The 27,517-nt window shown below is 50.3% G+C and overlaps 3 protein-coding genes across 4 annotated transcripts in view; 1 reads left to right on the top strand and 2 right to left on the bottom strand.

Annotated features, from left to right (window-relative positions):
• Selenom (selenoprotein M) overlaps nucleotides 1-2,367 on the bottom strand; it is a 2,856-nt gene extending 489 nt beyond the window's left edge. The window contains exons 1-4 of the mRNA XM_004645517.2: nucleotides 2,162-2,367; nucleotides 698-733; nucleotides 445-479; nucleotides 24-102 (exon numbers count right to left, since the gene is read on the bottom strand). Of these exons, the coding sequence (XP_004645574.2) occupies nucleotides 24-102; nucleotides 445-479; nucleotides 698-733; nucleotides 2,162-2,290 (279 nt within the window). The 5' untranslated portion in view covers nucleotides 2,291-2,367. The remainder of the gene's footprint in view (nucleotides 1-23; nucleotides 103-444; nucleotides 480-697; nucleotides 734-2,161) is intronic.
• Nucleotides 2,368-10,193: 7,826 nt separating this feature from the next.
• Nucleotides 10,194-20,633, top strand: Inpp5j (inositol polyphosphate-5-phosphatase J). 2 transcript variants are annotated; one of them, XM_023705834.1, is made up of 14 exons: nucleotides 10,194-10,327; nucleotides 10,739-10,938; nucleotides 12,533-13,758; nucleotides 14,083-14,196; nucleotides 14,317-14,425; nucleotides 14,640-14,756; nucleotides 15,001-15,176; nucleotides 15,555-15,666; nucleotides 15,832-15,941; nucleotides 16,075-16,258; nucleotides 19,057-19,194; nucleotides 19,361-19,438; nucleotides 19,562-19,666; nucleotides 19,864-20,633. In XM_023705834.1, the coding sequence occupies exons 2-14, from the start codon at nucleotides 10,831-10,833 to the stop codon at nucleotides 20,380-20,382; spliced, it is 3,096 nt and encodes a 1,031-aa protein (XP_023561602.1). In that variant the 5' UTR covers nucleotides 10,194-10,327; nucleotides 10,739-10,830; the 3' UTR covers nucleotides 20,383-20,633. The 2 variants fall into 2 exon arrangements, with proteins under 2 accessions (XP_023561602.1, XP_023561601.1); XM_023705833.1 differs by having other exon boundaries at nucleotides 10,194-10,356.
• Nucleotides 20,634-20,734: 101 nt separating this feature from the next.
• On the bottom strand, nucleotides 20,735-26,739 carry Pla2g3 (phospholipase A2 group III). The gene is made up of 7 exons (XM_004645515.2): nucleotides 26,169-26,739; nucleotides 25,121-25,253; nucleotides 24,737-24,871; nucleotides 24,145-24,452; nucleotides 23,105-23,234; nucleotides 22,880-22,996; nucleotides 20,735-21,818 (listed from the first exon to the last, which is right to left on the bottom strand). Exons 1-7 carry the CDS (start codon nucleotides 26,671-26,673, stop codon nucleotides 21,623-21,625), a joined length of 1,524 nt encoding a protein of 507 aa, XP_004645572.1. The 5' UTR covers nucleotides 26,674-26,739; the 3' UTR covers nucleotides 20,735-21,622.
• Nucleotides 26,740-27,517: the final 778 nt, after the last annotated feature.

Below are 27,517 nucleotides of genomic sequence, written 5' to 3'. Positions count from 1 at the left end.
CCCCCCGCTTCCCAGGGGCTCACCTCTAATTCCTGGTAACGATGATCCAGCAGTACGAGTTCGGGGTCTGCCCCAGGGAGGTGTTTCATCACGAGGTTGTGGCTGGAGAAGGTATTAAGGACGGCAGTAGTGGGATAGGGGAGGTTGGGACCCCTGGGGCCTTAATGTGAACAGCACTGCCTTCTGTACCCAGATAGGGCAGGGATCCCCTTTCCTTTACAAGTGAGGAAATCAGGGTTCCAAAAAGCAAAAGGCTTTCCTCTTCACTAATCAATCTCTTGCCTGCTACCCCATTTACATACCATGTCAGAATCGGCTGGGCAGTCAGTATGAATTATTCTACTTGTCAGATGAAGACCATTTGCCATCTCTATCTCTGAAGTTAAGTAGAAGGAGATTTCTAAGTGCCTGCCCCATTTCCCCCACCCCAGAACAGAAGGATACTATAGTGGAATGTCCTCAGTGACGAAAGCCTTCACCTGGGGAGGAACCAATTCATTAGAGAACACAACCTCAATCCCTTTCACAGAGAGGGGACTACAGCCCAGTGAGGTCATGTACTCAGTCAGACCCAGACTGTTGACTCCCAACCGTGGGATTTTCCACCTGCCCCCAACCATTAAGACCATGTTTACCATTCTCCATGAACCTGGGGGGTGTGAGGGGGTCAGACCTAGATTCCTTCTGTCAAACTCACCTCCTTTAGGCGGTTCAGCTGTCATCCTCCACAGGTCTGGAGGGAAACAAAATGGGATAGGTCAGGATCCCCTCAAAGCTTACCCCATCAAGATCCTATCATCAGCACTCAGGAGGCTGAGGCAGGAAGGATCTTGCAAGTTTGAGACTAGCATGGGCTACAGAGTGAGCTCAAGGCCAGCCTGAACTGCATAGTGAGACCCTGTCTCAAAAAGACAAAGAAAAAAAAAAAAAAGACCCTGTCATCTCTGAGTTAAGTTAGGCTGTGAACTATCTTTAGAATAGTTTCCAGGGTGTGATAGAGATGGAGGTCCCTTATAGGCAGAACGGGGGAATGTGTACAGGTGGAGAACTTGGTCTACAGACCACAAAAAGAGGAGGAAGGCTAGCGACCCACAGGGAACTTACTAGCCCTGAGGCTTTTGCCTGAACCCTGTTGATTGTTGACTTCTAGTGCCCAAGAGACAGAAATGATAGCCCTGTGCCTCTCAGGCAGTAGAGACCTAGGTCTGCCACTCTGCCCCTGAAACCTTAGGGTGGAGGCAGACCAGAAGGAAACAGCTCAGAACTGCCCTGGCGGGGCCCATTAGCAGTACCTGCCATCTGGTTCCTACCCCACCCCACACTAAGCAAGTCCTGCCAGCCACCTGCGGCCCATCCCCACAGGCCATCTGGTTGTTTCTGTGACTTGGAAAGGTTGCATGGCCCCTCCTTGTATTCCTTGAAGGGAGGCCACCTCCCAACAGTTCAGACTCCAGGACCACCTATTTAAGGCCTCCCCTATGCCTACCTCCCTTTTGTGAGCCAGGCAACTAAGTCCTTGAGAAAGGTTGTGAGGGTTCAAGTCACATACCAAGATGGACTCAGGGAATTTTCTGGTGGAGGAGAAGGGAGGGGAGTAGTATTAACCGAGTTCTCAGCCCCTTTCCGTGGCTTCTGTATACTGGAAGGAGTCTCTCAGAAAGTGTTCCCTGCCCAAGCCCTAGAACTAGGGTGAAGGAGGAATTACAAGAAAAAGTGGAGTGGGGCTAGGGAGATGGCTCAATGGAATAAGCGCTTCCCTGGCAAGGGCAAGGGCCTGAGTTCAATCCCTAGTTCCGGGGGAGAAAAAAAAAAAAGAAAGAAAGAAAAAGTGGAGTGATGGGGGATGGGAAGATGGGCTGGGAGGAAGATTTAAGAGTCACAGATCGTAAAAAGAGTTAGGGGACTGGAACAATAATGTCTGAAGCCCCCTGCCCGTTCGAATAGGCTGCAAGGTTGGTGTCCCGGGCTTCTACAGCGGGTGCGGGGCATTCCGGTGCTGAGGACCAGAAGGGATGGTCTCGGCACCATAGGGGAGGAAGAAAAGGGACTTGGGGCTGGGGTGTTCCTAGGGCCAGAGCTGGCAGTAGTCGTGAGGCTATGCTGTCGTAGGGTTCTAGGGTTGAGTAGCTGCAGTACCAAGAGTGGGGGTGGGCACACTCACCTCTACCCGGGCCCGGGCCAGGCCACGCAGACGGTCCCAGTTCGGCCGATAGTTGATGACGGCGGTGGCTGGGACCACAAGCGCCACGAGAAGCAACAACAGCAGCGGCGGCGACAGCAGCAGGCCCATTGCAACCTGGCAGAAAATGATCCGCAGGCTGGAGGCGAACCACCGGGCCTCTGCGCCACGTCTGGGCCGGAGAAGGGGCCCCGCCCCCGCCAGGGGCCCCGCCCTGTCTGAGACCACGCCCCACCGCTAAGTCTACGCCCCCCGGCTCAAGCGGTTGCCTCCCGCTAGCTCCCTTCACTGTCCGGGTTTCTCTCTGTCCTTCGCTTCCCCAGACCGGAGAACGACCATCCTCCTGCGGATTGAGTGTGGACGCTCCCGCAGGATGCAAACCCACAAATCCACTTCCCGCCAGCAGAGGGTGCAGGTGGAACGCGGATGGACGGGAGTTTCTGGGTCACACGCCAGTTTAAGACAGATCCTGAAGCCTGGGAAATCCTTCTTTGAGCATTTTATGTCTTTGGTTTTTGTTTGTTTGTTTGTTGTTTTTTGGTTTTTTATTTATTTTTTTCCATAATTTTATTGAGAAACAAATAGCAATGAGACAGTTTCAAACCAAATTGGTAGGACAGTTTCAATAATTAACACATTGCATACATTCTTCCTAATGGTTAATTGCTGTACAAGATGCGGACTTGATATCCTATTTACAAACACCATTAGAACAAATCCCTCTATTCATTAAGAGAATGTAACTATATATCTATCCTAACCACTTTGAATACAGATACAAAATGGACATTCATCTGTATCCCCTTTTTTTGTTAAGTTCCATCATTTAAATATTATAGGTGTGTAAACTCGGCAAAATATTCTAAAAGAGTTCAGTAGCCCATAATAGTATTGGGTCTTCCGCTTCACTGGCAATGTCAGAAGTTGTTGACCTGAGTCCCCTACAGCTCAACAAAACACCATGGCTTTACTTCTTATACTTCGTTTTTATACTTTTCTGCTGGATGGTTAAGACCAAGGTAAAGCAGGACCTATGCAACAAGAGTTGTAGCTTTTGGGTTTGAGAAGATCAGTGAAATCCCCTCAGGATTTATCCTGAGATCCTGTACCTCAGATTGTAGAACCTTTGTCAGTGTCAGCCATGTCACGGCATTTTATGTCTTTGGACAAAATCTCAATCAAGGTTTCGGCCTCCCAGAGCCCACAGTGTGGGGATGAAACATTACCTATCCCGTAGGGGTTGAAAATATAAAAGGGTTAAGACACATTTAAGCTCATTTAAAATAGTATCTGGTGTTGACTTTCATTATTGGTTAATTTTTTCTTAACCTCATAAATGTCCCCATGAACTCTGTTTTGCAGGGCAGGAATCGTGCTTAGAAGGTGAAATAGATGAAGTTGTAGACCTGGGATTTGAACTCAAAACTCTCATTCCCACCAGATCAAAAATAACCAGATCAGGGTGCAGGTTTCCCCCTTGATGCCTTCAGTAGGCACAAGCCCAGTCAGGGGCCTTTTGTTACTTATGCAGATTCAACTAACCTCAAGCTGAAAATATTTGGCAGTAAAAATCGCATTTGTACTACATAGCCTTTTCCCCTTGTTATTCCCTCAACAATATCATTTAACAACTATTTCTGTAATATTTACATTGTATTAGTTACTATAAATCATCTAGAGATGATTCAAAGTACACAGGAGAAGGTAGGTGAATTCTACCCAAATACCATGCCACTTTATGTAATGGATTTGAGTATCCTTAGATTTAGGATTTTGGAGTGAGGCTGTCCTGGAACCAGTCAGCCATCCACAGACACAAAGGGATCATTAGGCTCTTACTCACTGAATCTAGAGAACTATTTTCAACATTACACCAAGGCTACATTATAACATTCACAGATGGACAGATGGAAGGTATTTTTTCCTAGTCCTCCATATATATATATATCATGGTGCTGTGCACCTGTAATCAGAGCACTCTGGAAGGCAAGAGCAGTGAAAATTTAAGGGCAGCCTGGACAATTTAGTGACTTAGCAAGACTGTGTCTCAAAATTTAAGACGGCTGGGAATCAGCCTGGTATAGTGGCATACACCTATAATCCTAGCACCTGGGAGGCCAAGGCCAGGAGGATAGCCTCCAGTTCAAGGTCAGCTTGGACTAAGAGTGAGACTCTTGTTTCAAAACAGACAAACAAATAAATGAACAACAAAAAAAAAGGGCTAGGAATGTTGCTCAGTATGAAAGCTCTGGTTTGAATCCCTAGCACCACCGCCTTAAAAAAAAAAAATTACAACTATTTTGTATAAAAAGATGAATAGAATTCAGCCCAGATCCATTGTTTATTATAATTATTATTCTCACTGGGCTTTTTTCCTCCTAAAAAAGAAATAAAAATATTTTTCATGCCCCTAAAAGTATTATGTGCCCCATTTGTGATGCCTGCTGTGACTCATGAATAAGTCAGATCTACACTGAGTCTTTTGCTTGCACCCTGCTACCTCCCCTTCACTGACTTGATTGTAAAGATATAAAAATAATAGACTTAGAACTGTTACAATATCTACTTTCTATAAATACCCAAAGACATTGTAAATATGACTGGGCTAGGCTACCTCTAACACTGTATTTACTGCTGTGGAAATACGAATTTACCAGAGCATCCTGAAGGGCAGTTTGATTCAACAAATAAAAGTCCTACAAACTTTTGCTCAATCTAGAAATCCTACTTGTCAGCCATTGTACCAAAGTAATTATCAGAATAGGAACCAATTATTAGGTCAAGGTTGTTTACAAAAACACTATCATGATGAAGCATTGGAGACAGAGCCTAAGGATGCATGTCACAGCAGGGTATGAGCTAAGTAAATGATGATACTTTTATGGGTGAAAAACTATGCAATTGTTTAAAATTATGTAGTATAGTGCTGAGTCACATGGAGAATGTTCATAGTTATGGTTCTAGATAACAGCTACAGTGAAAAGCTATCAAACAGAAATATAGCAATTCCTGTTGAGAGTCGTCATCCTCTAAGATTACAAATCACTGAGGCATCAAATTAAACTGATCTAAACAATAAAGGAAATCTGATGGCTCAATTATTGACTTATTTTGGCAGTACTGGAAAATGAACCCAGTGTTTTCACACTGAGATAAATCCCTATCCCTTTGTTTTCATTTTTTTATTTGAAACAGGTTTTCATGAAGTCACTGTTATCCAGGCTGGGCTCAAATTTTTGATCCTTCTACCTCAACCTCCCAGAATACTGGGATGTCATGTACTACCATGCCCAACTAGCTCAAATAAATTTTGTTTTGTTTTGGTTTTGGTGCCAAGGACCAAACCCAGGGGTTCAAGCTTGCTAGGAAAGCATTCTACTGCTGAGCCAAATCCCCAGCCTGTTTTGTTTTATTGAGTTAGTGTCTCACTATATACCTCAGGCTGGCCTCAAACTCACAACCCTCTTCCTGCCTCAGCCTCCCAAATGCTAGGATTATAAGTGTGTGCCACTCTGTCTGCTCAAATAATTTTTCAAAAGTTCAGTAGTAGGAGGGCTTTAAGTAAGAGAAGGTCCACCTGATGCTGTCACCAAGACCTGGTCTCTCTCAATTCTACTTTTCATACTGTCAGCTTGTCTTTAGATCAGTGATCTGTATGTTGTCAAGATTGGCTGACATGGGCCAGGGATATACTCAGCGGCATAAGCACCTCCCTGGCAAGCACAAGGTACCAAATTCAATCCCCGATACTGCAAAACAAAGATACTGAGAAAAAAAAAAAAGAAGATTGGCTGACAACAGTAATTAGAAGCATGGGTTCCTTCATCATACCAAATGGGGGTGGGGTTGTCTTTCATCTTTTTTTGGTAACCTCCTCAGGAAAGAAAACAAGCTTTCTTTCCAAAATCCTCAGCAAAAGTCTCCTTACATCTCACTAGTTCCCCCCATGATCCAATCACCTGCCTTGGGAATTGCTCATTAGCTTAACCCATTCAGACCCCCTCCTGAAGCTTCAGGCGGGGTCAGTCATGTTTGGGTTCCTGTTAAGGAGATGGACTACAATGAATGTGGTGATGGCAGCAAGTGGCCAACCAATTTTGGAAAATATGTATATATAAATATACGTGACTAGTCCTAAATATACCTAGAAAGAAGCAATTGAAATAGTAAACATGGTCATCTCTTAGTAGATAAAATTATAAATGAATTTCTTTCTCCTTTATAATTTTCTGTATTTCTTATAAGTATGCATTAACTAAACACAAATAGTAAGCTTTGAGACTGGGCATAATGGCACGTACCTGTAATCCCAGAACTTGTGGGGCTGTAAACAGGAGAATCATTATGAGTCTGATCTAGTAGTAAGACCCTGAACACCCTGTAGACCCTTCCCTAAAATAAAAAAAAAAAAAAAAGTAAGCTTTATTTACAAAAACAATGGAACATATCCCAGTGGCTCCCTCTATCTCAACCTCACCCCAGCAGGGGCCTCAGAGTGACGAAAGCCACAGCCTGTGGTTTTTCTGCTGACAAAGCCAAACTCCAGGGCCCTGTGGGCCCTTGTTCACTGGACAGATGCCATCGAATCACTCTCATTGCATTAACCTGGACACTGTGGCCTGTGGAGCCATAGTGTGGGCTGCTGAGGGTTGACCAGACAGCCAGAGGAATCAGCAGTGGAGACAGTGGCCACAGTATTACCAGAAATATCCTGGCGACAGCAGCACGTGGATCTCTCAGGAGAGATCTCTGCTACTAATTTATACTCCTTATGCGGCTGCATGTAGTCTAGGCCATCAGCCTTCCTCGGGTAGGGCTAGGATTGGAGTTTAGTCTGCAATGGAGTCAGGTTCAGACAGAATCAGGGTCATCCCTTGGTTTAAAGTCAAGTTTAGAACTGAGTCTGAACTGGAGTCAGGGCTCAGTCAATAATTAGGCTTACTTTTTAGTCTATGACCAGGATCAAGGCTCAGTGTGACCAGGGTGGTAGCTCAGCCCATGACTAAGCTCAGAGCTCAGACTTGGACTAGATTCAGGGGAAAGTTGGAGGTCAGGACGTGTGACCAGAGTAGCTAGAGCTTTTAAGAGTGAGGATCACGGGGCTGGTGAGATGGCTCAGTGGTCTAAAGCACCTACTTAGAACAAGCTAAAGCACAGGGACCGTGGTTCAATCTCCCAGCACCACATGCCAGCCAGCCCCACTCCGTGGTGGGCTGAGCTGGCCACACACACACACACACACACACACACACACACACACACACACACATAAATAAAATTTTTTAAAAAAAAGAGTGAGGATCAGATTTTAACCTGAAATCAGGGCTCAAGCAATGGTAAAGCTCAGGGCTTAGTTTGTGGCCAAGATGAGTTTAATCTTCCACCAGAATGAAGGTTCAGTTCAAAACAGAGGTCACTCTGGACTGAGCTTACAGATCGGTCTGATTAGGGCTTAAACTTAGTCTATGATACAGGTTGAATCTGAGGTCAGAATCAAGGTCTCAAGGTGAGATTAGTCTTTTGTCAGTCTTGGATCACAGCTCAATACATGACTAGCCAGGGGTCATTCTAGGGTGACAGAATTCAGTCTAGAGACTCTGCCTTTGTATGGCACCAGGGCTCAGTCAACAAATCATTAGAAGACAAGTTAGTTGTGGGATCAGGGCCACAACCAGAGTTCTGTTCTGGATTCCAATAAACAAATTTCTCGAGATGGGAAAGCCCAGGATAGGTCAGTCTGTCAGAAGTGAGAACCCTCAGGCAAGCTTCACAGGGTCTGGTCCCTGCAGTAGGCTTTCTCTTACCTACTGAGGCTGGTGTCCTAGAGCCTTCTAACCTACATGGCTCTGCTGCTCGAGATCCCCTCGCACCAGAATAAAAATAGCCACTCACTTCAGAGCAGCTGACAGCGGGTGCCAGGCTGCCTGGGAGGAGGGGGAGCTGAAGAGAGGAAGGAGGGATGCCTGAGCTCAGCCACAGCTGTGTGACCTTGGAAAAGTCACCCCTCTACCTCCAGCTCTTTTCCTAAATGGCACATCAAAGGGTAAAGGATGACACCTGCCCCAGAGAGTGAAAAGGGCCAGAGACATAACAAATACCACTGTCTACCAGCAAGAAGCATCACAGGGAAGTCTCGGGAGAAGCAGTGCCCCTTTATGATCTGTTTACCTCATCCTCCTTGATTCTTCCCACAATACCTCATGTCACCCTCTACAAATCACTGGACATTTCCCACGTAGGAATTTCAGTATGACCTCCCTGATGGAGGTGGGTCTGGCTCAGAGGCACCAGGGAAAGAAAAGAAAGACAGATTCTTCTGTGCTATCTTCAAGTGTCCCTGGAAGAAGTGAAGTAGACAAGCAGAAAAGAAGAAAAAAGACTTCCCTCTCTTCTGCATCATGGTGTGTTTAGCCTGAACCAATACTCAGGCAGACATGGCCAGATTTTGCATCCTCCCACAAGCAGAACCTTCCACACCCAAATCTCTACACCTTACTTTTTTCCTGCTCCCCAGGGCACTTGTCATCTTCCAGTTGGTAGCATAGACTCTCCTTCCAGGAAGGAGTTTAACAATCACCTTCTGGGCAGGGAAGAAATATCCACTACCTCTCTCAGAGTACCTCTGTGGTACATCCTCTCTGGGGCCTCCATTTCTTCTGTCAAATGGGGACTCACCAAGTAACTATGGAGAGTGACAGATAATCTGCCAACCATCAACATTTTCCCTGCTTATCCTTGACCCAAACCACCTGAAAGGGAGCCCCACGAGTTTCCAGAAGGAGTTGGATAAGCTGTAACCTTGTTTTGGGTCCACCACGCCACCCTGAAGCCCTGAAGAGGGACAGAACAAGAGAGCCAGGAGAGGCCTCCGGAGACAGCCATCTCCAGGGGGGCGGTTCTCCTTGGCAGCTGCCCCCGGCCTGCCGCCCTGAGCCTTAGAGCCTGTTATCAACCTCCTTAGTCATCATACCAGGAGAACAAATATAGCTCCTACCCCCTCCCTTCTCAACCAGGGTCCGCCCCCCACCACCCCCTTCCTCTTTCCCTTCCTCCCAGGAATACAACAATTCTAAGCCTCAGTTTCAGCATCCACCAAATGGGTGGGCTGCAATAGAGGATGAGTGTGAGGATGAGGATGATGACAGCTGAGGAGCCTACTGAGAGTCTGTCTCTGCTAGGCTCTGGGCTGAGCAGTTCAAATGTACTATCTTATTTAGTCTTCACAGTAAACTTAAGAGGTGCCTATTGTTTCTCTCTCCTTTGTACAAATCAGTAATTTCAGCAACTTCTCCCAGTAAGTCAGTGTCAAGGCCAGAAACAAAGGCTCCTCCAGGATATGAGCCAGGAGCTTGGGGAGTGGTGGTCCCTGGGGCCGAGGAGATCTCTGCACACCCCTTTGCATGATATTTGGCAAGCTTCCCAAAGGTTTTGGTGTCCCTATCCCAACCCTGGGACTGGTCCTTGGGGCCTGGATCTGCCTCCTTATCCCTCCAAAGATTGCATTAAAGGGGGATAATCTTGGGGGACCTAACTTTTCTTTTTTTTCTTTCTTTCTTTCTTTCTTTTTTTTTTTTTTTCCGGAACAGGGGATTGAACTCAAGCAAGACTTGTAAAGTGAGAGTCAAAGGACTGGCTGAGGTGAGCTCAAAATTTGCTTTATGGTGACTTGAGTACTACCACTATGTCCCCTCTTATACCCTCCCTTGCCACCATCTCTATCTTCCCCTCCAACTCTGCTGCCAACCACTGCATCCATCAGCACCATGCCCTCACCATCTCTTAAGCTCCTGTCTCACCTCCACCCTCATCACTATCCCTTCATTCTATTACCATCACTGCAGCCCTCCCACCTGCTGTGCCTTTGTTATCACCTCCACCACTCCACCAATTTCATTGTCAACATTAGGAGACCTCCTTCGTTTACTAAGTAACCTTGAGCAAGTTCCTTCCTGAACCACACCCAGGGTAGTAGAGAGAGAAGAGCTGAAAGGAGCTGCATTGAGACAGGCTGGGTGTGGGGACAGCTGAGGGCAACAAGGTTTCTGCAAAAGAAGAGGGGTTAGTGCTGAGATCGAGACAGGAGAGGATGCCAGTGGCTGGAGCTTGAGTGTCTGATTCTGGAATGAGAAAAATAAAGCCATGGAGAAGGTGTGCGGTGTGGGAGAGCCGGGGAGCAGGTACCAGGCCTGAAAATGGAGCAAGGGTGAGGGCCAAGGCAAGGCCTGAGCTGCCAGAGTGAGGAGGCAGGACCAGGGTAGGGAGTCAGTGCCTCTGAGGCTCTGGAGAGGGTGCCAGACCACTGAACCACCTGCCTCGCAGGTATGTCAGTGCTCCTCCCAGGAGCAGAGGTTTGCCAGGCCTACAGGGGTGAGGGTTAGAGCAAACAGTGGAGCCTCCTCCAGGCTTCCAGTTGGGAGCTAAGCTGAGCTGATGGGCACATGCAGGCCCCATGGCTGTTCCAACCTCAGCACCAGCTTGAAGAACGCACAGAGAGGGTAGCCACCTTGCTCTGGCCACCTCCAGGCTAGGAAGTAGGCGCCTGTGCCTTTAAATTCTCAGCAGGTTGAAGTGGCTGATGACATCACGGTTCCCGGGAGCGGAGGAGCTGGAGCCTGAGCCCGAGGGAGCCTGAGCTGCTGGGGGCTGCAGACATGGAGGGCCAGAACGGTGGCGGCAGCAGTGGGAAGCCAGGGACCCGGGTTGGCCTGGGCTCCTTACTTGTACCTCATGGGATTTCTCAAACTGGAACGCCCTCCAAGGTAAGAACCCCAAAACCTAGACGCCCGCATGCTGGATCCCTAGTCTCACACCCCACACATATACACTGCAGACACCCTGATGCCCTGGCTAAGGGGGTGGCACTCCCCTGTGCACACCATGAAGGGTCCAGGCAAAGAGGTCACCCTTGACACTGAGGGGAAATGATGAGATGCCCAAGAAGAGGCAGAGTTAGTCATCTGCAGGAGACCCCAGGAGAGCCTGGGACCTGGACTATGGTATCAGGGGACCCAGCTGTTCTCTAGCTTTGCCGTGTGACCTTGGGCAAGTTGTTTGTCTTTTCTGAGCCAATGCAAAATGAGGGGGCTTTTCTCTGAAGACTAAAACTGTGACATCTGGGATGTCTAAGTTGTTAGTGCTGGAGGCGGTATGGTGGTTGAGGGGGAGGGGGCACACAGTGGGACACTTGGAGCCAAGGAAGAGGTCTACAATGCAGCCTAAAGAGCTGAGTTTGGAAAAGGAGGTAGAGGCAGTTTCAGGTTCTCTGAACCGAGAAGGACACAAGACAGAAAAAACTGCATCTCTGGACACAGGGATCCAGGCACCCTGGGGCAAAGGTAGACCTTCTGTCCTCCCTGGCAAAGGACACCTTATCCTATCCTCTGGTGACAAGGAACACCATAAACAGAGGATGAGTGGGGAAAGGAGAGCAAGCCCCTGCAGCCCCACCACCACCTGCCAGATATAAGGGGGTGCTTGCTTGCCTGCCCTCCCCAGGGGGAGAGGGTAGATGGGGTAAGAGGGTACCACCTGGGCACCGTGAGGTGCAAGGCCAGGATCAACTTGTTCTGAATGGTACAACCACACTTGGAGAGAATGGGCTAGTGCCACAGCACTCCCTGGAATTCTAGTACAGCAAATGGTGGGCTCATGAACGTAGAGAATCTGAGATCAAGACTCCTCAGGGAGACCTATGGTCAAGTACCCTGCATCCAGTCTCTTCATTTATGGGCAGGGAACCTGAGGCCTTGGGCAGAGAGGCTTCACTAAGGTCATGCAGAGCTGGGCTGGGAATCTGGATGGCTGGTTTCAGTCCCCAGCTCTTGTCCCTGCTGGGAGCTTTGGGGATGGATGACAGAGAGGGTGGTGACCTGAGTTTGGGACGTTGGGTGGTGGTGGTAAGGGGTGACTAGAGGGCTTCTGGGCTCCATGGAGGTGAAGAGAGGTATTTAATTGGCTGGAGTCTTGTGCCCAGTGTAAGCAGACCTGGGTTGTCAGGTCAGTGCCTGTGGCTAGACGACCTTCTAGGACTGGGGAGAGGGGGTGGGGAAGCTGATGGGAGTATGCAGGGAGTGATACCAGCTAGGAGAACTGAGAGACCAGATTCATTTTGCCTTATTCAAGTCAGGGTCTCAGTTTCTCCACCTGTGAAAGAGAAGGCTGAGAAGGGGACAGGTTTCATGTCCTGTCTCCTCCAACAGAGAAGTTGACCTGCAACAGAATGGATTGGGGTGAGATAGCAGGACGAACTTCCTTGTAGAAATATGCCTTTGGGGTCTCTGAGGGTCTGTGTGGAAGTCAAGCTTTGGTTCCCTAGTAAGTGTCACTCTGAGTCGTTGACTTGTCCTCTACAAGGTGGACTCAAGTTTTCAGCTCTCAGTGAAGGAGGCTGCAGCCCCAAGACCTTTGGAACCAAGGTTGGCTCTGGCACCTGTGGGGCCGCGAGCATCAATGTCACCTTCCTCAGAGGGGCCAAGGCTAGCTCTGGCATCTCCTCGACCCAAACTATCTCCACTGTCTACCCCTGGAGGACACAGAAGAGCTCCTGCCCACCGCAGCTCCAGCCAGGCTCCCACGTGTGTGGGCCAGCTGGTAGTGTCTGCCTCAGCTGGACCAAAGCCTTCCCCAGCCACCTCAAGCGCAGTCTTGGCTCCAACATCTCTGGGGCAGCTGGTGGTGTCTGCCTCAGCTGTCCCAAGGCCTTCGCCTGCTGCCCTGGAGACCAGTGTGGCTCCAGCTTCCAGAGACAAGAAGCAGTTGTCACCCACCTCCCTGGAACCTAAATCAGCATTGGCAGCTTCAAGCTTGAGCCTGACCCTGGCTTCTCAGGAGGAGTCGCATCAACCCCCATCCAGCCCTTCCCCTGTTCCCAGCCCAGTTCTGTCACCCTCTCAGGAACAGACCCTGACACCAGCATCCATGGCCTCACCACCCACTTCTTCAAGATGGACAGCAGCTAAACAAAAGGATGCCTCAGTCCCCAGACCTCTTCCCGCTTCTGAGGGGCATCTCCAGCCTCCAGCTCTGGCATCTGGTCCTACAGCTTCCCCATCCTTGATCCAGACCACCCCAGATCCCCGGCTCTCCCCGACCTTCCGAGCTCGGCCTGAAGCTCCCCGAAACAGCCCTGAGGATCCTGTCCTGCCACGGCCACCTCAGAACCTGCCCTTGGATGTGGGTCAGGGCCCTCCAGAGCCTGGCACCCGCTACCCTGGACTTCTGTCCCCTACCTTCCGACCAGGAACTCTCTCAGGCCAGACAGTACTCCCTGCTCTGCCCAAGCCACCTCGGTCTCCTAGCCGCTCTCCCAGCCGCTCCCCCAGCCGCTCTCCATGTGTCCCCTCAGCCCCTGAGGTCGCTATCCCCAGGCCTGGCACCCAGAGGACAGGGCCTGGCACTCAGGGCATAGGACCTAGCACCAACAGCACAGGGCTTGGAAACCAGGGTGCAATGCCTGGCAGAGGCCTGAGCTCCAATCTTCAAGCTGGAGAAGCTCCAGCCCCAGTTACCACCTCTCCTACAACTACTTCATCCTCCTCTTGGTCAGCTCAGCCTACCTGCAAGAGCGACCCCGGATTCCGGTGAGGGGCCCACTCCTAAGAAAGGGTTTTGGGGGCTTGAATTTGAGATTGACTATCCTTCCAGGGTGATGGTAGCCTCTGACTGTTTGTCTCCTGAGGATTGGCCCATGGGAGGGGTCTGGGCTCACTCTGGGACCCTTAGAAGACATCATTCCTTCCCAGGGTTAAAGTAAATAGGAGGATCACTGGTCCCACGGCAGGTCCTTCTAAGGGCTTATAGCCCCACCTGCCTCAGTTTACCTCCCTAGAAAAACCCTAAGGGAGGAAGGGAGAAAGTAGGGAAGTGGCACCCAGTGGTGAATCTTCCTATGTCCCTTCTGCCAGGATCACTGTGGTCACATGGAACGTGGGCACTGCCATGCCTCCAGACGATGTCACATCGCTCCTCCACCTGGGAGGTGGTGATGACAGTGATGGTGCAGACATGATCGCCATAGGGTGAGAGGAAGGGCGGGTGGACCCCTCCCCAAATTCTTGGGGCCTTCTGGACCCCTTATATGACAGGGGTTTCTATATGCCCCTCCAATCCAAGGCTGCCCCAACCCCCAACTTCCCTAGGTTGCAGGAAGTGAATTCCATGATCAACAAGCGGCTCAAGGACGCTCTCTTCACGGACCAGTGGAGCGAGCTATTCATGGAAGCGCTGGGGCCCTTCAATTTCGTGCTGGTAACGCCCCCTTCACCTTTTAACAGAGCAGGGACTCTCCTGCATTCCAGGCCCCATCTCTCCCCTGACTCACTGTAGGGATTGCTGGGCCACTGTTATCGGACTACGAAATAGGAGAAACAGACCCTAAGGACTGGGAAAGGCAAAGGCAAGATCTAGGCAAGGGCATTGTGCCCCAGCCTCCAGCCTTGTCCGCTCCGACTTTCCCCTGCAGGTGAGTACAGTGAGGATGCAAGGCGTCATTCTTCTGCTATTCGCCAAGTACTACCACCTGCCCTTCCTGAGGGACGTGCAGACCGATTGCACACGAACTGGCCTGGGTGGCTACTGGGTGAGCTTGGGAGTAGGCTTCGAGGATGGGGCCCAAAGGTTGGCCTCAGCCCCAACACCTTGTTTATCCTATGGCCTGCCCCTCCCAACACCACGCCCTTTCCCTTGACCCCGCCCCCTTTATCTGCCTGTCTCTCCTTAGGACCCAGCCCTGTCCCACCCTCTCACTCTCTTACACCCCGCTGCTCCTTGCCTCATCTCTGGGTCGAGGCCCGCCCATGACCTACCCAATTCTTCCTTCCTAGGGTAACAAGGGTGGTGTGAGTGTGCGCCTAGCAACTTTCGGACACATGCTCTGCTTCCTGAACTGCCACTTGCCTGCGCATATGGACAAAGCAGAGCAACGCAAGGACAATTTTCAAACTATCCTTAGCCTCCAGCAATTCCAGGGACCCGGTGCACACGGCATCCTGGATCATGAGTATGGCCAGTGACCATATGGAGGTTGGGTGGAACTAGTGAGGGAATGCAGAGTTCCCATCTGGGAGGGGCTTGTGGAGAGAAGCAGTTCTGTTGGGGTGAGTGGCCCCCAAACTAACTACCTGCAGGAACAGGAAGACAGGTAGCAGTTTGATAGGGAAGGGTGGAGCCTGTAAGTGGAGCTTTGCTGAGGGGCATTTGCAACCTGATTTCATCTAGACCTAACCCCGTTCCCTTAGTCCCTTGGAGATGAAGGCTGTGCCACCTACCCACCTACTGGCTCCTCTAGAGGTGTCTGCTGTCAGATTGATTGGGGACTGGGAAGGATCAGTGTTGAGCCCTTCCACTCCATGGCCTCACTGAGCCTGCTTGTACACAGCCTTGTGTTCTGGTTTGGGGACCTGAACTTCCGCATCGAGAGTTATGACCTGCACTTTGTCAAGTTCGCTATCGACAGTGATCAGCTCCATCAACTCTGGGAGAAAGACCAGGTGGGGGATCCTGACCCCACCCCCATCCCCCAAGCACACCGAGCATTTCCTGGGATACACTTGTATATCGTAGGCTGTGGTCCTCACCCTCTCCTGCTCCACACCCTCTCTGGATGATGAGAGTCTCAAGCTCCAGTCTAATTCTGTCCTTCTGGACCCCCTCAGCTCAACATAGCCAAGAACACTTGGCCCATCTTGAAGGGCTTCCAAGAGGGGCCCCTTAACTTCGCTCCCACCTTCAAGTTTGATGTGGGTACCAACAAATATGATACCAGGTGAGCGCTGGGATAGGACAGGGGCTGAAGGCCACTAGCGATTAGAGACTGTGGGAAGAAGGGCTGGAGGCAAGGCTGGGGGCTCTGCCTTGACCCCAGACCCTGAAATCCAAGCTACCCCTGCCCACCGCAGCGCCAAAAAGCGGAAGCCAGCCTGGACAGATCGTATCCTGTGGAAAGTCAAGGCTCCAGGTGGAGGTCCTAGCCCCTCAGGACGGGAGAGCCACCGGCTCCAGGTGACCCAACACAGCTACCGTAGCCACATGGAATACACAGTCAGTGACCACAAGCCTGTGGCTGCTCAGTTTGTTTTGCGGGTGAGTTCTGGAATCATCCTCCCTTCGTGACATCCCTGTGACCCAGCTTGGCATCCCACTGCCCGCCAATAACCCTTCACACTGACAGCAACCCTCTGTCCTAACACAGTGGGAGGGGGGATCACAGTCCTCATCTTCAGATGAGGAGACTGAGGCTGAGAACGCAGCACTGGCTCAGGGTTGCACAGCTAGTCAGAGGAAGAGCTAGGATTTGAACCTAAGTCAGTCTGATTGCAGAGTTCATGCTTTTTTCAGAGATTTAGGGAAATATATATTAAAATTTACATGTGTAAGACCAACAAAATCAAGTGTTTATTCAAATCCTATGTGGCATCCATTCATTACTGATTTACTAAGGCCTAAGCATTATGAGAGTAAGGTAGTGAAGGAAGGAGGAGGAGGAAGTAGACATAAAAAGCACAAAGCCTAACTCAAAATGATTATCGCAGTTCAATATAGTTAGTCCTTTGTATCATAGGTTCAGCATCTGTAATTCAACTATGTATTGAAAATACTCAGAAAAAGTACTGAGCATATGTTGAACACCTATAGACTTTCCTTGCCATTTTTCCCTAAACAATATAGTATGTCAACTATTCATATAGCATTTACTTTATATTAGGTATAAATAATCCAGAAATGAAATATACAGGAGGATATACAAGATTATATACAATACCTATACTGTTTTATATAAGGTATTTAAATATACTTAGATTTTGATATCTGCCAGGGTTCCTGGAACCAATTCCCACAAATACTGAACAATAGCTGTATTGTGTTTAACACTGAAGGTTCTTGTTGCCGAAGAAAAAAAGGGAAATCTTAGCACGACAGAACCAGACCTAAAAGATGAGCTCCCTATTTTTTTGTTTTATGGAGAAACCTGAGCTCTTATGGAGGTAGACAGGTGCCCAAGCCAGACAAAGGCTCAGTGGCAGAAGTAGAACAGGGTAGATCCCATCTTTCCAGTCCTGAAAATCAACTCTGTGTCCTCCAGTTATCTTGATTTGATAAGAGCTCTGTAGGCCAGAGAATTTTTCCTGGTAACTTGGTCATATGGTCAGGGTTGTTAGTGGGCAGTGGATGTCTGCCTATGCCTGGCCTCCTGTGACCTTTGGTAAAGGGCTTGGACATGAGTTTTAACCTTCAGCCAGGGATCCTGCCTTGAGAATCACTCTTTTGGTTTTTGGTTTTTTTTTATGTATATTTCATTTTATTTTACTTTATTTTTTTTCAAAGTTTTATTGATAAACAGATAGCAATGAGACAGTTTCAAATCCAATCGGAAGTTCAGTTGCAACAAATAATACACTGCATATATTCTTCTTAGTGGTTAATTGCTGTACAAGAAGTGGAGAGAATCACTCTTTTGGGGAGGCTGGGGAAATAGCTTAATGATAGAGCACTTCACTGGATGTGCAAAGTCCTGTGTTCATCAGTCTCCAGGAACAGAAAAAAAATCATGGCAGAGCATGGTGACACATGCTTGTAATCCCAACACTCAGGAGGCTAAGGCATGAGGATTGGCATAAGTTTTAGGCCAGCCTATACTACATAGCAGGACCCTGTCTCAAAAACAAAAACATTCCTTTTGGCACCCCGCCTTGTCCTTCCTTGTCTTGTCCCTCAGGACTGTCCCTCAAAAATGTTACTGTTGAATACCCACTACATGTCACATCTGATACAGACCATGTATATACATCATCCCTTGAATGTCTTAATAGGCCCTGAGGTGTCCAAAGTCTCATTTCTGTTTTACTAGCTACAGAAAATAAGGCTCAGAGAACAGGTCCAAGGCAGCACGGTCAGAACAGGGCTTTGACCTTGTGAGCCCTTGGAAGGCATTTCAGGTAGCCCATTAGCTATTCAACCCAGGGACAGGGTGAGAATGTGCCAGTTACTTCTGGAACATCTTGGCTTAGAAGCCCTGGGGTAGCAGGGAAGCTGAAACTAGACCAATGGGGAATAGAAAAAAGTCTGAGTCTGGCACCACCTGAACTTTTCCTTTCCCTAGGGACACAGGTGGAGCCAGTACCATAGCTGCCCCAGCCACTTCGTTCATTCTGGTGTCTCCCTGGTTGGCTTGGTTGGCCCTGGGAAAATGATACTCAGGGTTCTAATGTCTTCATGGACTAACGACAAGACAATTGTTAGTGGGCCCTCACTACATAGGATTCAGGTAGAGAAATTAAGTCTTGGGGTGGCAAGAGCCTCATGTAAGGTCACATAGCAAGTTAGTGGCAGGCGTTAGAAATGAACTGTCTCTACCTAACCACCCAAGATTCTTTTTGCCTGCTCAGGGATGTTCACCTTACCCCAGAATACCCAACATGTTATCAGACTTTACCAATGTCTCTTACTAGCATGTAAGCAAATCATTTATTGAGCACCTTACACTGGGAAATGTAGAGAATGCTTTACAAATGATATCTTAATCAGTAAGAACAATCCCAGGTACTAAATAAGAACCTCTAAGTTTATTTATAAGGGCTCTGGTATTCAGAGAGACAGAAACATGCCTACAGCATAACCTGCTAATGGCAGACCCAATGCACCAGCTTCAAAGCTGTGTTCCACTCACTCCCTAAGAAGCTTATCAACAGAAGGAACCCTGGGCTGGGAGGCAGAACATTTGATATTTCTCCTAGTTCTGTTCTGTCTTTGTTTCTTAGTCTACGAAGTAACCTCAAAGTACCCTCATTTCAACTAATTTGCACTGGCCTAAGAGCCTTGGGTGTGTGGGATGCTACGGAGTCTCCCCTTATGTTGCCCTTTTCCCTGCCTTGCCTGGGCAGTTTGCCTTCAGGGACGACGTGCCACTGGTACGGCTGGAGGTGGCAGATGAGTGGGTACGGCCAGAGCAGGCTGTGGTGAGGTACCGCATGGAAACAGTGTTTGCCCGCAGCTCCTGGGACTGGATCGGCTTGTACCGGGTGAGCAGGGTAGGGGAGGTCAGTGTCTTAGGGGAGGAAGGGGCCTTGGGGAACAGCTAGGTATGGAGGCAGGGTTGGGTCACTGGCTGGTCCGGAGTTTAAATATACTCTGGTAGACTACTGGGATTAGAATTAGGAGTCACAATCCTGATTCCTCCTGCCCCAGGTGGGTTTCCGCCACTGCAAAGATTATGTGGCCTATGTTTGGGCCAAACATGAAGATGTGGACGGGAATATCTACCAGGTACTTAAAAGGAGGGGAAGAAGGGGAAACTCCCATTGCCCTGGGGAACTCAGGACTTAGCTTGGGGGGGTCCTGAACCTGCCCCCTGACTCCAATTTGGGCCTGTATCCCTGGGTCTACCAGGTGACATTCAGTGAGGAATCACTACCCAAGGGCCACGGAGACTTCATCCTGGGCTATTACAGTCACAACCACAGCATCCTCATCGGTGTCACTGAACCCTTCCAGGTAAACAGGTCATACTGTAGGGTTCACAGGGAGAAGCAAAAGGCCCTATCAAATGCCACAGCCTTCCACATTCTGCTCTGTGACATCAAACCAACAGCCAGACCAGAAGGTCTGCCAATGGGGAGGTGGGAAGTGGTTCAAAAAGGTCTCGATGGCCATGTGGAGTGGGATGCCCCAGTGACCAGCATTCCCCCCAGATCTCTCTGCCTACCTCGGAGTCAACCAGCAGCAGCACAGACAGCTCGGGCACTTCCTCGGAGGGTGAGGATGACAGCACTCTGGAGCTGCTCGCACCCAAGTCCCGCAGCCCCAGTCCTGGCAAGTCCAAGCGACACCGTAGCCGCAGCCCAGGACTGGCCCGTTTCCCCAGCTTTGCCCTCCGGCCCTCATCCCGTGAACGCCGAGGTGCCAGTCGTAGCCCCTCACCCCAGAGCCGCCAGCTATCCTGCATGGCCCCTGATAGGAGTAGTGGCAGGAGCAATGGCAACAGCAGCCGAGGCAGTAGTGAAGAAGGGCCTTCTGGGCTGCCTGGACCCTGGGCCTTCCCAGCAACTGTACCTCGAAGCCTGGGCCTGCTGCCTGCCTTGCGCCTAGAGACTGTAGATCCTGGTGGTGGCGGCCCCTGGGGACCTGAGCAGGAAGCCTCTGACCCTGATAGCCTGTCTCCTAGCCCTCAGGGAAGGAAGGGGCTGGAGGAAGAGGGCCTGGGACCCTGAGGGCAAGGTAGGCAGAAGGGCTCAGCTGGCCCCACACTGCCTCACTCTTCATAAACCCACCTGCCTCTCTCCTGCTGCCACTCCAGCTATATCAGTACCTGCCTCTGTCCTGGCCAAGGGTGGTCAATTGGCACCTCAGCTGTGACAATCAGCAAAGCCCTACCTGGGCCCCTATCTAGGATGGTGGGGAAAATCTGGCAGATGTCCCAATCCCGGAGATCATCCATCAGGAATTAAATTCTCCAGCTTCACTCCTGGCTCCTTCCTAACTTGTTAGCAATTCAGGCCTGGGGGTAGTCAGCCAGAAGCAGGGACTAAAGAGGCATGGGAATGACGGAACTAATATTTACCAGGCACCAATTATATACAGGATACATGCCATCTCTAATCCATACCACAACCTTGTGGGCTCTGTGCCATTCCTAGAAATATTTTACAAATGAGCAAACTGAGGCCTCTAAGAGATTATGTCAGCCTCTCAAGAGCAAACTCTTTGGCTGGGTGCTGAAGGGAGAAAATGTTTACTAAGTGTTAACTGAATATATATATGAGGTAGTTCATGTGTACAATCACCTTTTTCAGATGAGAGAACCAAGAGTCAGAGTACGGAGAGGGAGGTTCCTTGCCTGAGAGCATAGAGATTTGAATTTAGGTTTAGGACAGAAAGAATAGTCCAGGTCTGGACTAGGAAAGACAAAACACCTATTAAAACAAAGAGCCTCCCTGGGAGAAGCAGACTTGGAAAGGCTACTTTCCAGCACCCCCATCCTGGATTCAGATGTAGGCATTTCTGTGACTTCTCTCATTTCCTACCTGCTGCTCCTGGTCTCGTAGCCAGGCGCTGGGGCTCCCCTAAGCTTCTTGAGCTATACATTAATGCCGTGGCATGGATATGCATGTACTTTTTCTTGGAACCCGCTGGTGATGCTGCAGTAAGTTATTCTCTCCCCATCTCCATCTGTGTGTTTCTCAGTCAAGGCCCAAGCTCATCAGAGTGAGCCTTTTGAACAGCATATCCAGACACAGAGGTTGTGTCACCAGCTCAAGGTCCTCCAGCACAGCAGGAAATGTGGTCCAGCACTTGGGCCTGGTGCACCCCCCACCCCATGGAGCCTCCTGGCTGTCCTCAACAGCCTCTACCATGCTGCAGTCCAATGTATGGAGAGGAAGCCAAGAGTCCTAGGAAGCCAGGGACAAGGTGCAAGCTGGTGCCTAGGAAAGCTGGAACTGAGATCACTGACTAGAACTTTTGTTGCCCTGTGGGTCTCCAGACTGCCTGAGTTAGCTGCAGGCACTGGTTGTAGAATGACATGGGGGGTTGCAAAGGCCATGCCTGCCCCTTATCAGTGCCTTTATCCTGGAGTTGGAGTTGTCTTTGCTGAAGCTTCAACAAGTGCCGAGCTGACACCTTGATGGCTCTAGGTTCTCCGGAGCAGCTGTCAGGTAAGGAGAAGGCAGGTGGTCAGGGTTTGTCGAATCCTACCTTGCTATACGGACAGGAAAATGGAGGCCTAGGAAGGAGCAGGGCAAGGCTCAGGGTCACTAGCAAGACACTACATCTAGAAGGGAGAAGAATAAACCCAGGTTGGTATCCAGTGGCTTGGGCTCTTCTATAGCTGGTTGTACCTCACTTTGGGCCTCAATTTGTTTCTCATCTGTAAAATGGGAAATTGTAGGGAACTGGCTTTGAGAATCACAATTCAGATAAGATTGTGTGAGCCAGGTATGGTGGCACACACCTGTAATCCCAGCACTTGGGAAGCTGAGGCAGGATTATCATTGTGAGTTTGAGACCAGCCTGAGCTACAAAGTAAGCTCAAGGCCAGCCTGAACTGCGCAGCAAGACCCTGTCTCAAAAAGACAAAAAAGAGAGAGAGAGAGAGGTTGTGGATTAGAAGTAAGCATTAAGGCTGGTAAGATGACTCAGTGGTCTAAAGCACCTACTTAGAACAAGTTTAGCAAAGCACAGGGACTGCAATTCAATCCCCCAGCACCACATGCCAGCCAGCCCCGCCCCCTGGTGGGCTGAGCTGGCCACACACACACACACACACACACACACACACAAGTAAACAAATAAATAAGGAGTAAGCATTAAGAGCCAGGAGAAGTGATGCACAACTGTATTCCCAGCACTTGGGAGTCTGAAGGAGGATCACTGTGATTTCAAGGCCAGCCTTGCTACATTTTGTGTTCAAGTATGTACAGGGCCCTAAGTTCATTCCCCAGTATCACCAAAAAAAAAAATCATTTAACTGTCAAGCAGTCTCCTTGACCTCTACAGCTATTCTACAAATGAGGTAGTGGAGGCTTGATGGCACTAAGATACTGCAGGCCAACTGCAGAGCTGGACTCGGGGCACTGCAAGTGAGGGAAGTGACAACAGTGGAGCTCCCTGGCCCTTTCCCCATCCCTTGGTCCAGGCACACAATTGCTATCCAAGCAATGCAGCTTATGGGGAAAGCTCCCCTTCCTTCCTGGTTCTGCCATTGCTTACCCTTTCTCCTGAGCACAGTCCAGTGGAGGGGCCAGCTTCAAGCAGGTAGTGCCCAGCCGTTTCCAAAGCATGTTGGCACCTTCAGGTGATCTGTGATGCTTCAGGAAGTGTGCCAGGCTGCAAGCAAAGGCAGGCTTACGCTGAGACAGGACCTTGCCAGCAAGGTACCCCTGCCCAGTGCCTGGCAGCAGACAGCCCACCCCTAAGGGGGCCAGTAGGTCTCACCGGCGTGTGCAATTGCAGTGGAAGAGGGGCTCTTGGGCACTGTTCAGCAGCTGGAACTTGGTTTCCTGAGGCCTGATCTGGTGTCCACATTGGTCCAGGAGGCGGAAGCTGCTGCAGGCCCAGCGGGTGCCTAGGGACATGTGTGGTGGTGAGAGGAGCCCAGTCCACTAACAAGCCTCACCAATACCTGGCCCCACTCAGGAAAAACACCAGCACACATGCTCAGTCACACAAACATCTCCCTCTATCTGCTGCACTCATACACACAGCAGTGCCACCATAGGAGAGCACAGAGGGACGAGACTGCTAAGCTGAAGCTGGGAGGGAATAGGGAGAGGACAGGGCTCCAGGCGGACAGAACAGCATAGGCCATAGCTCTGAGATGAGAGGAGGCAGGTTATCTCATTCTACCACCGAGCTATATCCCCAGCCCTTGCAGGAACCAAATGAAGTTGGTACAAATGGAGTTTAAACTAGGAGATAGAGTATGTAGAGGCCGAGGGCCTCTGGATGCTGGAACTCTATCAGCTGAGTTTAAAAAGGATCCACGGCAGGGCCAACCAAATAGCTCAGTGGATTAAAGGGCCTGCAAGCAGGTGCAGGGGCCAGGGGTTCGATTCCCGGGCCTCCTGTGCTGGCCCTGCTCCCAGGGCAACTGATACTGCAATTGTGACTGGGCGTGGTGGCGCAAGCCTGTAATCCCAGTTTTTGGGAGGTTGTAAACAGGCAGATCACTATGAGTCCAATATAGTAGTGAGACCCTGAATACCCTGTAGACCTTTCCCTAAAAAATATACAAAATAAATAAATAAAAATAAAAAGGATCCATGACAGTAGTGGGGTGGGGCTCAGTGGGCAGTGACATGGCCTGATTTGTGGTTATGAAAATTCTCGTTGCATCCCTATGAGCTGGAGATGTAGCTCAGGGGTGGGATATTCTGGGAGGTGTTTGGAGCAGGAAAGAAACAACACATGTCCCCCACCCAACACTAACTCCGTGCACATAGTGGCAGAAACTCCCAAGATTAGACTCAACTTACGCTGAGCTTTGGGACCACCCTGTAGACCATGGCGGGCTGGATGAGGGACTACCAGTTGGGCTGTAAGGGTTACATCAGGTCTGGAGGAGACCACAGGAGCCTGGAAGACTGTGGCATTGGCTGTGCTGGGCTGCCTAGACCCCTTTTGCTGCATCCGCCTCTTCTGAGAGTGCTGCTTCCCTTGTGGCTTAGTGGGGGGTGGGCTCTGGGAGCTGGGAGGCATGGAGGTGGCCAGGGAATTCCAAGAAGCATTGTAAAAGATCCTGGGCTGGAGGTGGGCAAGGGGCACTGAGCCATATGTCTTACACCTGGAAGGTAGCAGTTGGTGACAGTTGGTCACTGTGAACCTCTGCTTCCAGAAGCCCTCAGGGTCTTTGTCATAGAGACCAAGTGTCTGCCACTCCCATCTCCCACCTCCCTTGGTTATAGAAGGTACCTGAGAAGGATCTGCACCCTAAGCCCTTCCTTAAAGAAAAGACAAGACCAACAAGACATCATTCCCTGGAGGACAGCCAGCCAGGCCTCCCTCACCAGGCTGGAAACAGGGCTACCCCACTGACTGGGAAAGGACTCAAGAGGGGCAGCCACATACCTGCCCCACCAGTACCACTCCACACACGCTTCTTGCTCCTTCAGCACAAAGCAGGGAATCTCCAGCACATTGAAGAAGGCCACACCCACGATGTCTGAAATGGAGTCATGCTGGTTCCTCAGGCATTCCTGGAACCTGTGGCAGAGCTGGTATTCAGGTTCCTGGATTCCACAGAGCCTCCTAACCCCTCCCACAGCCAACCTTCCTACTACTAGCTACATGGTTTGGGGTACAAGAATTCTTTCTCTTGGGTCTGTTTTCCCACCTGCACAATGGAGTCCAGACTGGCTGATCTTTGGGATTCTTTGGAATCCTAGTGTCTACATTCAAGAACTGGGTGTCGCCTTGTCCCCGAGCCCCAGACCCTCCCTGCCTTCTGCCAACCTGGCATCACAGTCGCAGTGGGAGATGGTGTGGAATCGAAAGTTTCGAATTCCATAGTTGTACTGCAGAGGTGAGATGGTCTGTGGGCAGTGGTCATGTTCCCGGCAGCAGAGATCAGCTCCTTGGAAGAGCCCTGTGTGAAAAAAAGGGGCACCAACTCGGTAGGGGTCAGGGCAACATGGCTATGCCTATCTGGTCTCAAGAAGGCAGAGTCCTGGTTCTCAGGCCAGCTATGACAGAAACCCCCTGGGTGAACTCAGAGCAATCATCTTCCCTCTATGAAACTCATAATTTCAAAGCTTACATAGCACGCTCAGACATCTGGCAGACCCTTTGGGCAATTCCCAGTGTTGTGCAGCCCACCCTAGATCATGAGGAAGGTGTTCCTCAAAGGAATTGGCATATTCCTGCAGTATTCCTGAGGTCACATTCCTATGTTTTGAATGTAAATGGCATGGAATGGCAAACAGGCAGGATGCTAAACTGCCCCAATCAGGTGGCAAATTCTCCCTAACCCTCCATGGAGATGTAAACAGCATTCCATCTCTGTCAAAGCCATAGTGCCCTGCACTGGGCAAATCCAGAATACCTAGTACTTCCCACACCCAAGCTCATAGCAGCCCTCCAAGGGAGGTATCACTTTAGTTTTACCGTTGAGAAAGTGGGCTCATTGAGGAGAATTGAATTGCTCAGTGTGGATGTGCTGAGCTGGGATTCAACTCCAGTTCTTCAGGTTCCAGCATCTGTTCTACTAAAGCCTCCTTGTGGTAGTGGCTTTTGGCTCAGAAAACCCTGGGCCCACCCCACCCTGCCTTTTCCTTCAGATGGTGATTAATAGGGACTCCCAGATTTGTGTAAAACTTTTTCCATCCTCATTTAAGCATCCCATGATGACACTCATGGTCATCCCTATTTTACATATAAGGAAACTGAGTTCCAAATGGTGAAATTATTCCTCTAGAAAAGCCTGAGAAAGTGGAGGCCAGGGGCTGAAGCCTGTGCTGCCTCACCGCCTCAGTCAGATGCCCAGCCATACCCCATAGCTTACCCAGCTTTGAGGAGTTCCCAGCAGAGTCCCCAACTCCACACCACAAAGTGCCAGGAATGGTCCATCCTCTCTTCATTCGCAAGTGCCTTCTGCCTGGTGCTCCACTCGGCTCTGCTGCTCGCTTTACCCTGGGCCTGGAAGGCCTTTGGCAGGTTTCCCACTGACTGTACAGGGTGGCCAGTGCTCTCAGCAGCTCTGATCCTGGTGTGTGGATAAAGAAGCCTCGGGTGGGCTCACGAGCACAGAGGTCACTGAAGACTTCAATGAGCTCCAGCTCATCCTGCCTGCTGCATACCTGCAGCCTTCCGTGAGCATCCCAGTGGGCATGGAACAGAGCCAGACCCTGGGCATCCTTGCTAAGGAAGCTGAGGGACCCCAGAGGGCTGCCAGGAACGCGTTTGGTCCAGTAGTGGCAGGAGGTGTTGCCCCAGTAGTAGGCAGCAAAACCAACTGGAGCCACCCCCAAGAAGCCCAGCACCCCCAACATCACTGCCAGAACCCCCATTTTAACTAAGCTCAGTCTGGTCAGACAAAGCCCCCTGATGCCTATCCCTGGCAGCCCACAAGGCAGCAGCTAGCAGCCGGAAGCAATACCCAGCAGGGCTCTGTGGCCCGTGTGGCGGGGCCAATGAATGAAGCTGCAGCAGAAGGAGGAAGGAGTGTGGGGTGATCTTGGGCTTGTAACCAAATCGACCAGCCAGGCAGGCTGCTGATTGGCTGAGGAGTGCACTTGCAGGGCTCACGCCTCCACTCTCTCTGCCCTTCTCGTCACCATCCAGGCACCTGCAGCCAGTCCTGCCTGGACAGGATTGTGGAAGCCAAAGCTTTGGGCCATGGGGGCAGGGGCCAAGCAGGGTGCTGTGTTGCCTGGAGGAGGAAAAGGGTTCAGGGGCTTGGAGGAGGCTCCCAAAACCTGTCCTTTTTCCCTCCCACCCCAGGGGTGGCTGTCACACACTCTTCCATCAGATTAGCAGGAAGCCATGGACCTGGGCCAGAGCTGGGTGAAAGAGGTAAGGATAGGGCTGGGGCTCTGGGTTACCACCCTGGGAGTTCCCAAGGACTCTGGAAAAGGAAGTGCTTAGCCGCAGGCCCGGACTCCCATAATCCTTCCTAGTCTAGGTTCTTGATATAACCAGGGGCAGTGGTCCAGGGCTCCCCACTTTCTGAGACTTCAAGTACAGGCCTGGCTTAGCAGCTGCTTTCCCAAATTAATGGACGGGATGACACAGCAAGAGTGGCCCTAGCAAACAGCACAGAGCCGGGCCAGTGCTCTGGAGAAGAGAATGAGTAGGGGCCAGATCTACACCCACCTCTATGTATGGACGGTGGCCACCTGGGGGATCTAGCCC

The sequence above is a fragment of the Octodon degus genome, unplaced genomic scaffold (assembly GCF_000260255.1).
Source record: "Octodon degus isolate 3935 unplaced genomic scaffold, OctDeg1.0 scaffold00230, whole genome shotgun sequence".
NCBI classification, from domain to species: domain Eukaryota; kingdom Metazoa; phylum Chordata; class Mammalia; order Rodentia; family Octodontidae; genus Octodon; species Octodon degus.
Note: the sequence above shows the minus strand (reverse complement) of the source record. Positions and strands in the feature narration are given on the sequence as shown.

Excerpts from the sequence above, each read along its gene's own strand:
- Inpp5j (XM_023705834.1), top strand. The coding sequence starts at position 10,831 with ATGGAGGGCCAGAACGGTGGCGGCAGCAGTGGGAAGCCAGGGACCCGG. Across the intron at positions 13,759-14,082 it reads AAGAGCGACCCCGGATTCCG|GATCACTGTGGTCACATGGA; the intron begins GTGAGGGGCCCA and ends CCCTTCTGCCAG. Across the intron at positions 14,426-14,639 it reads GGCCCTTCAATTTCGTGCTG|GTGAGTACAGTGAGGATGCA; the intron begins GTAACGCCCCCT and ends TTTCCCCTGCAG.
- Pla2g3 (XM_004645515.2), bottom strand. The coding sequence starts at position 26,673 with ATGGGGGTTCTGGCAGTGATGTTGGGGGTGCTGGGCTTCTTGGGGGTG. Across the intron at positions 23,235-24,144 it reads GGGTGGTCCCAAAGCTCAGC|GCACCCGCTGGGCCTGCAGC; the intron begins GTAAGTTGAGTC and ends ACATGTCCCTAG. Across the intron at positions 21,819-22,879 it reads GACTGTGCTCAGGAGAAAGG|CTGCTCCGGAGAACCTAGAG; the intron begins GTAAGCAATGGC and ends CTTACCTGACAG.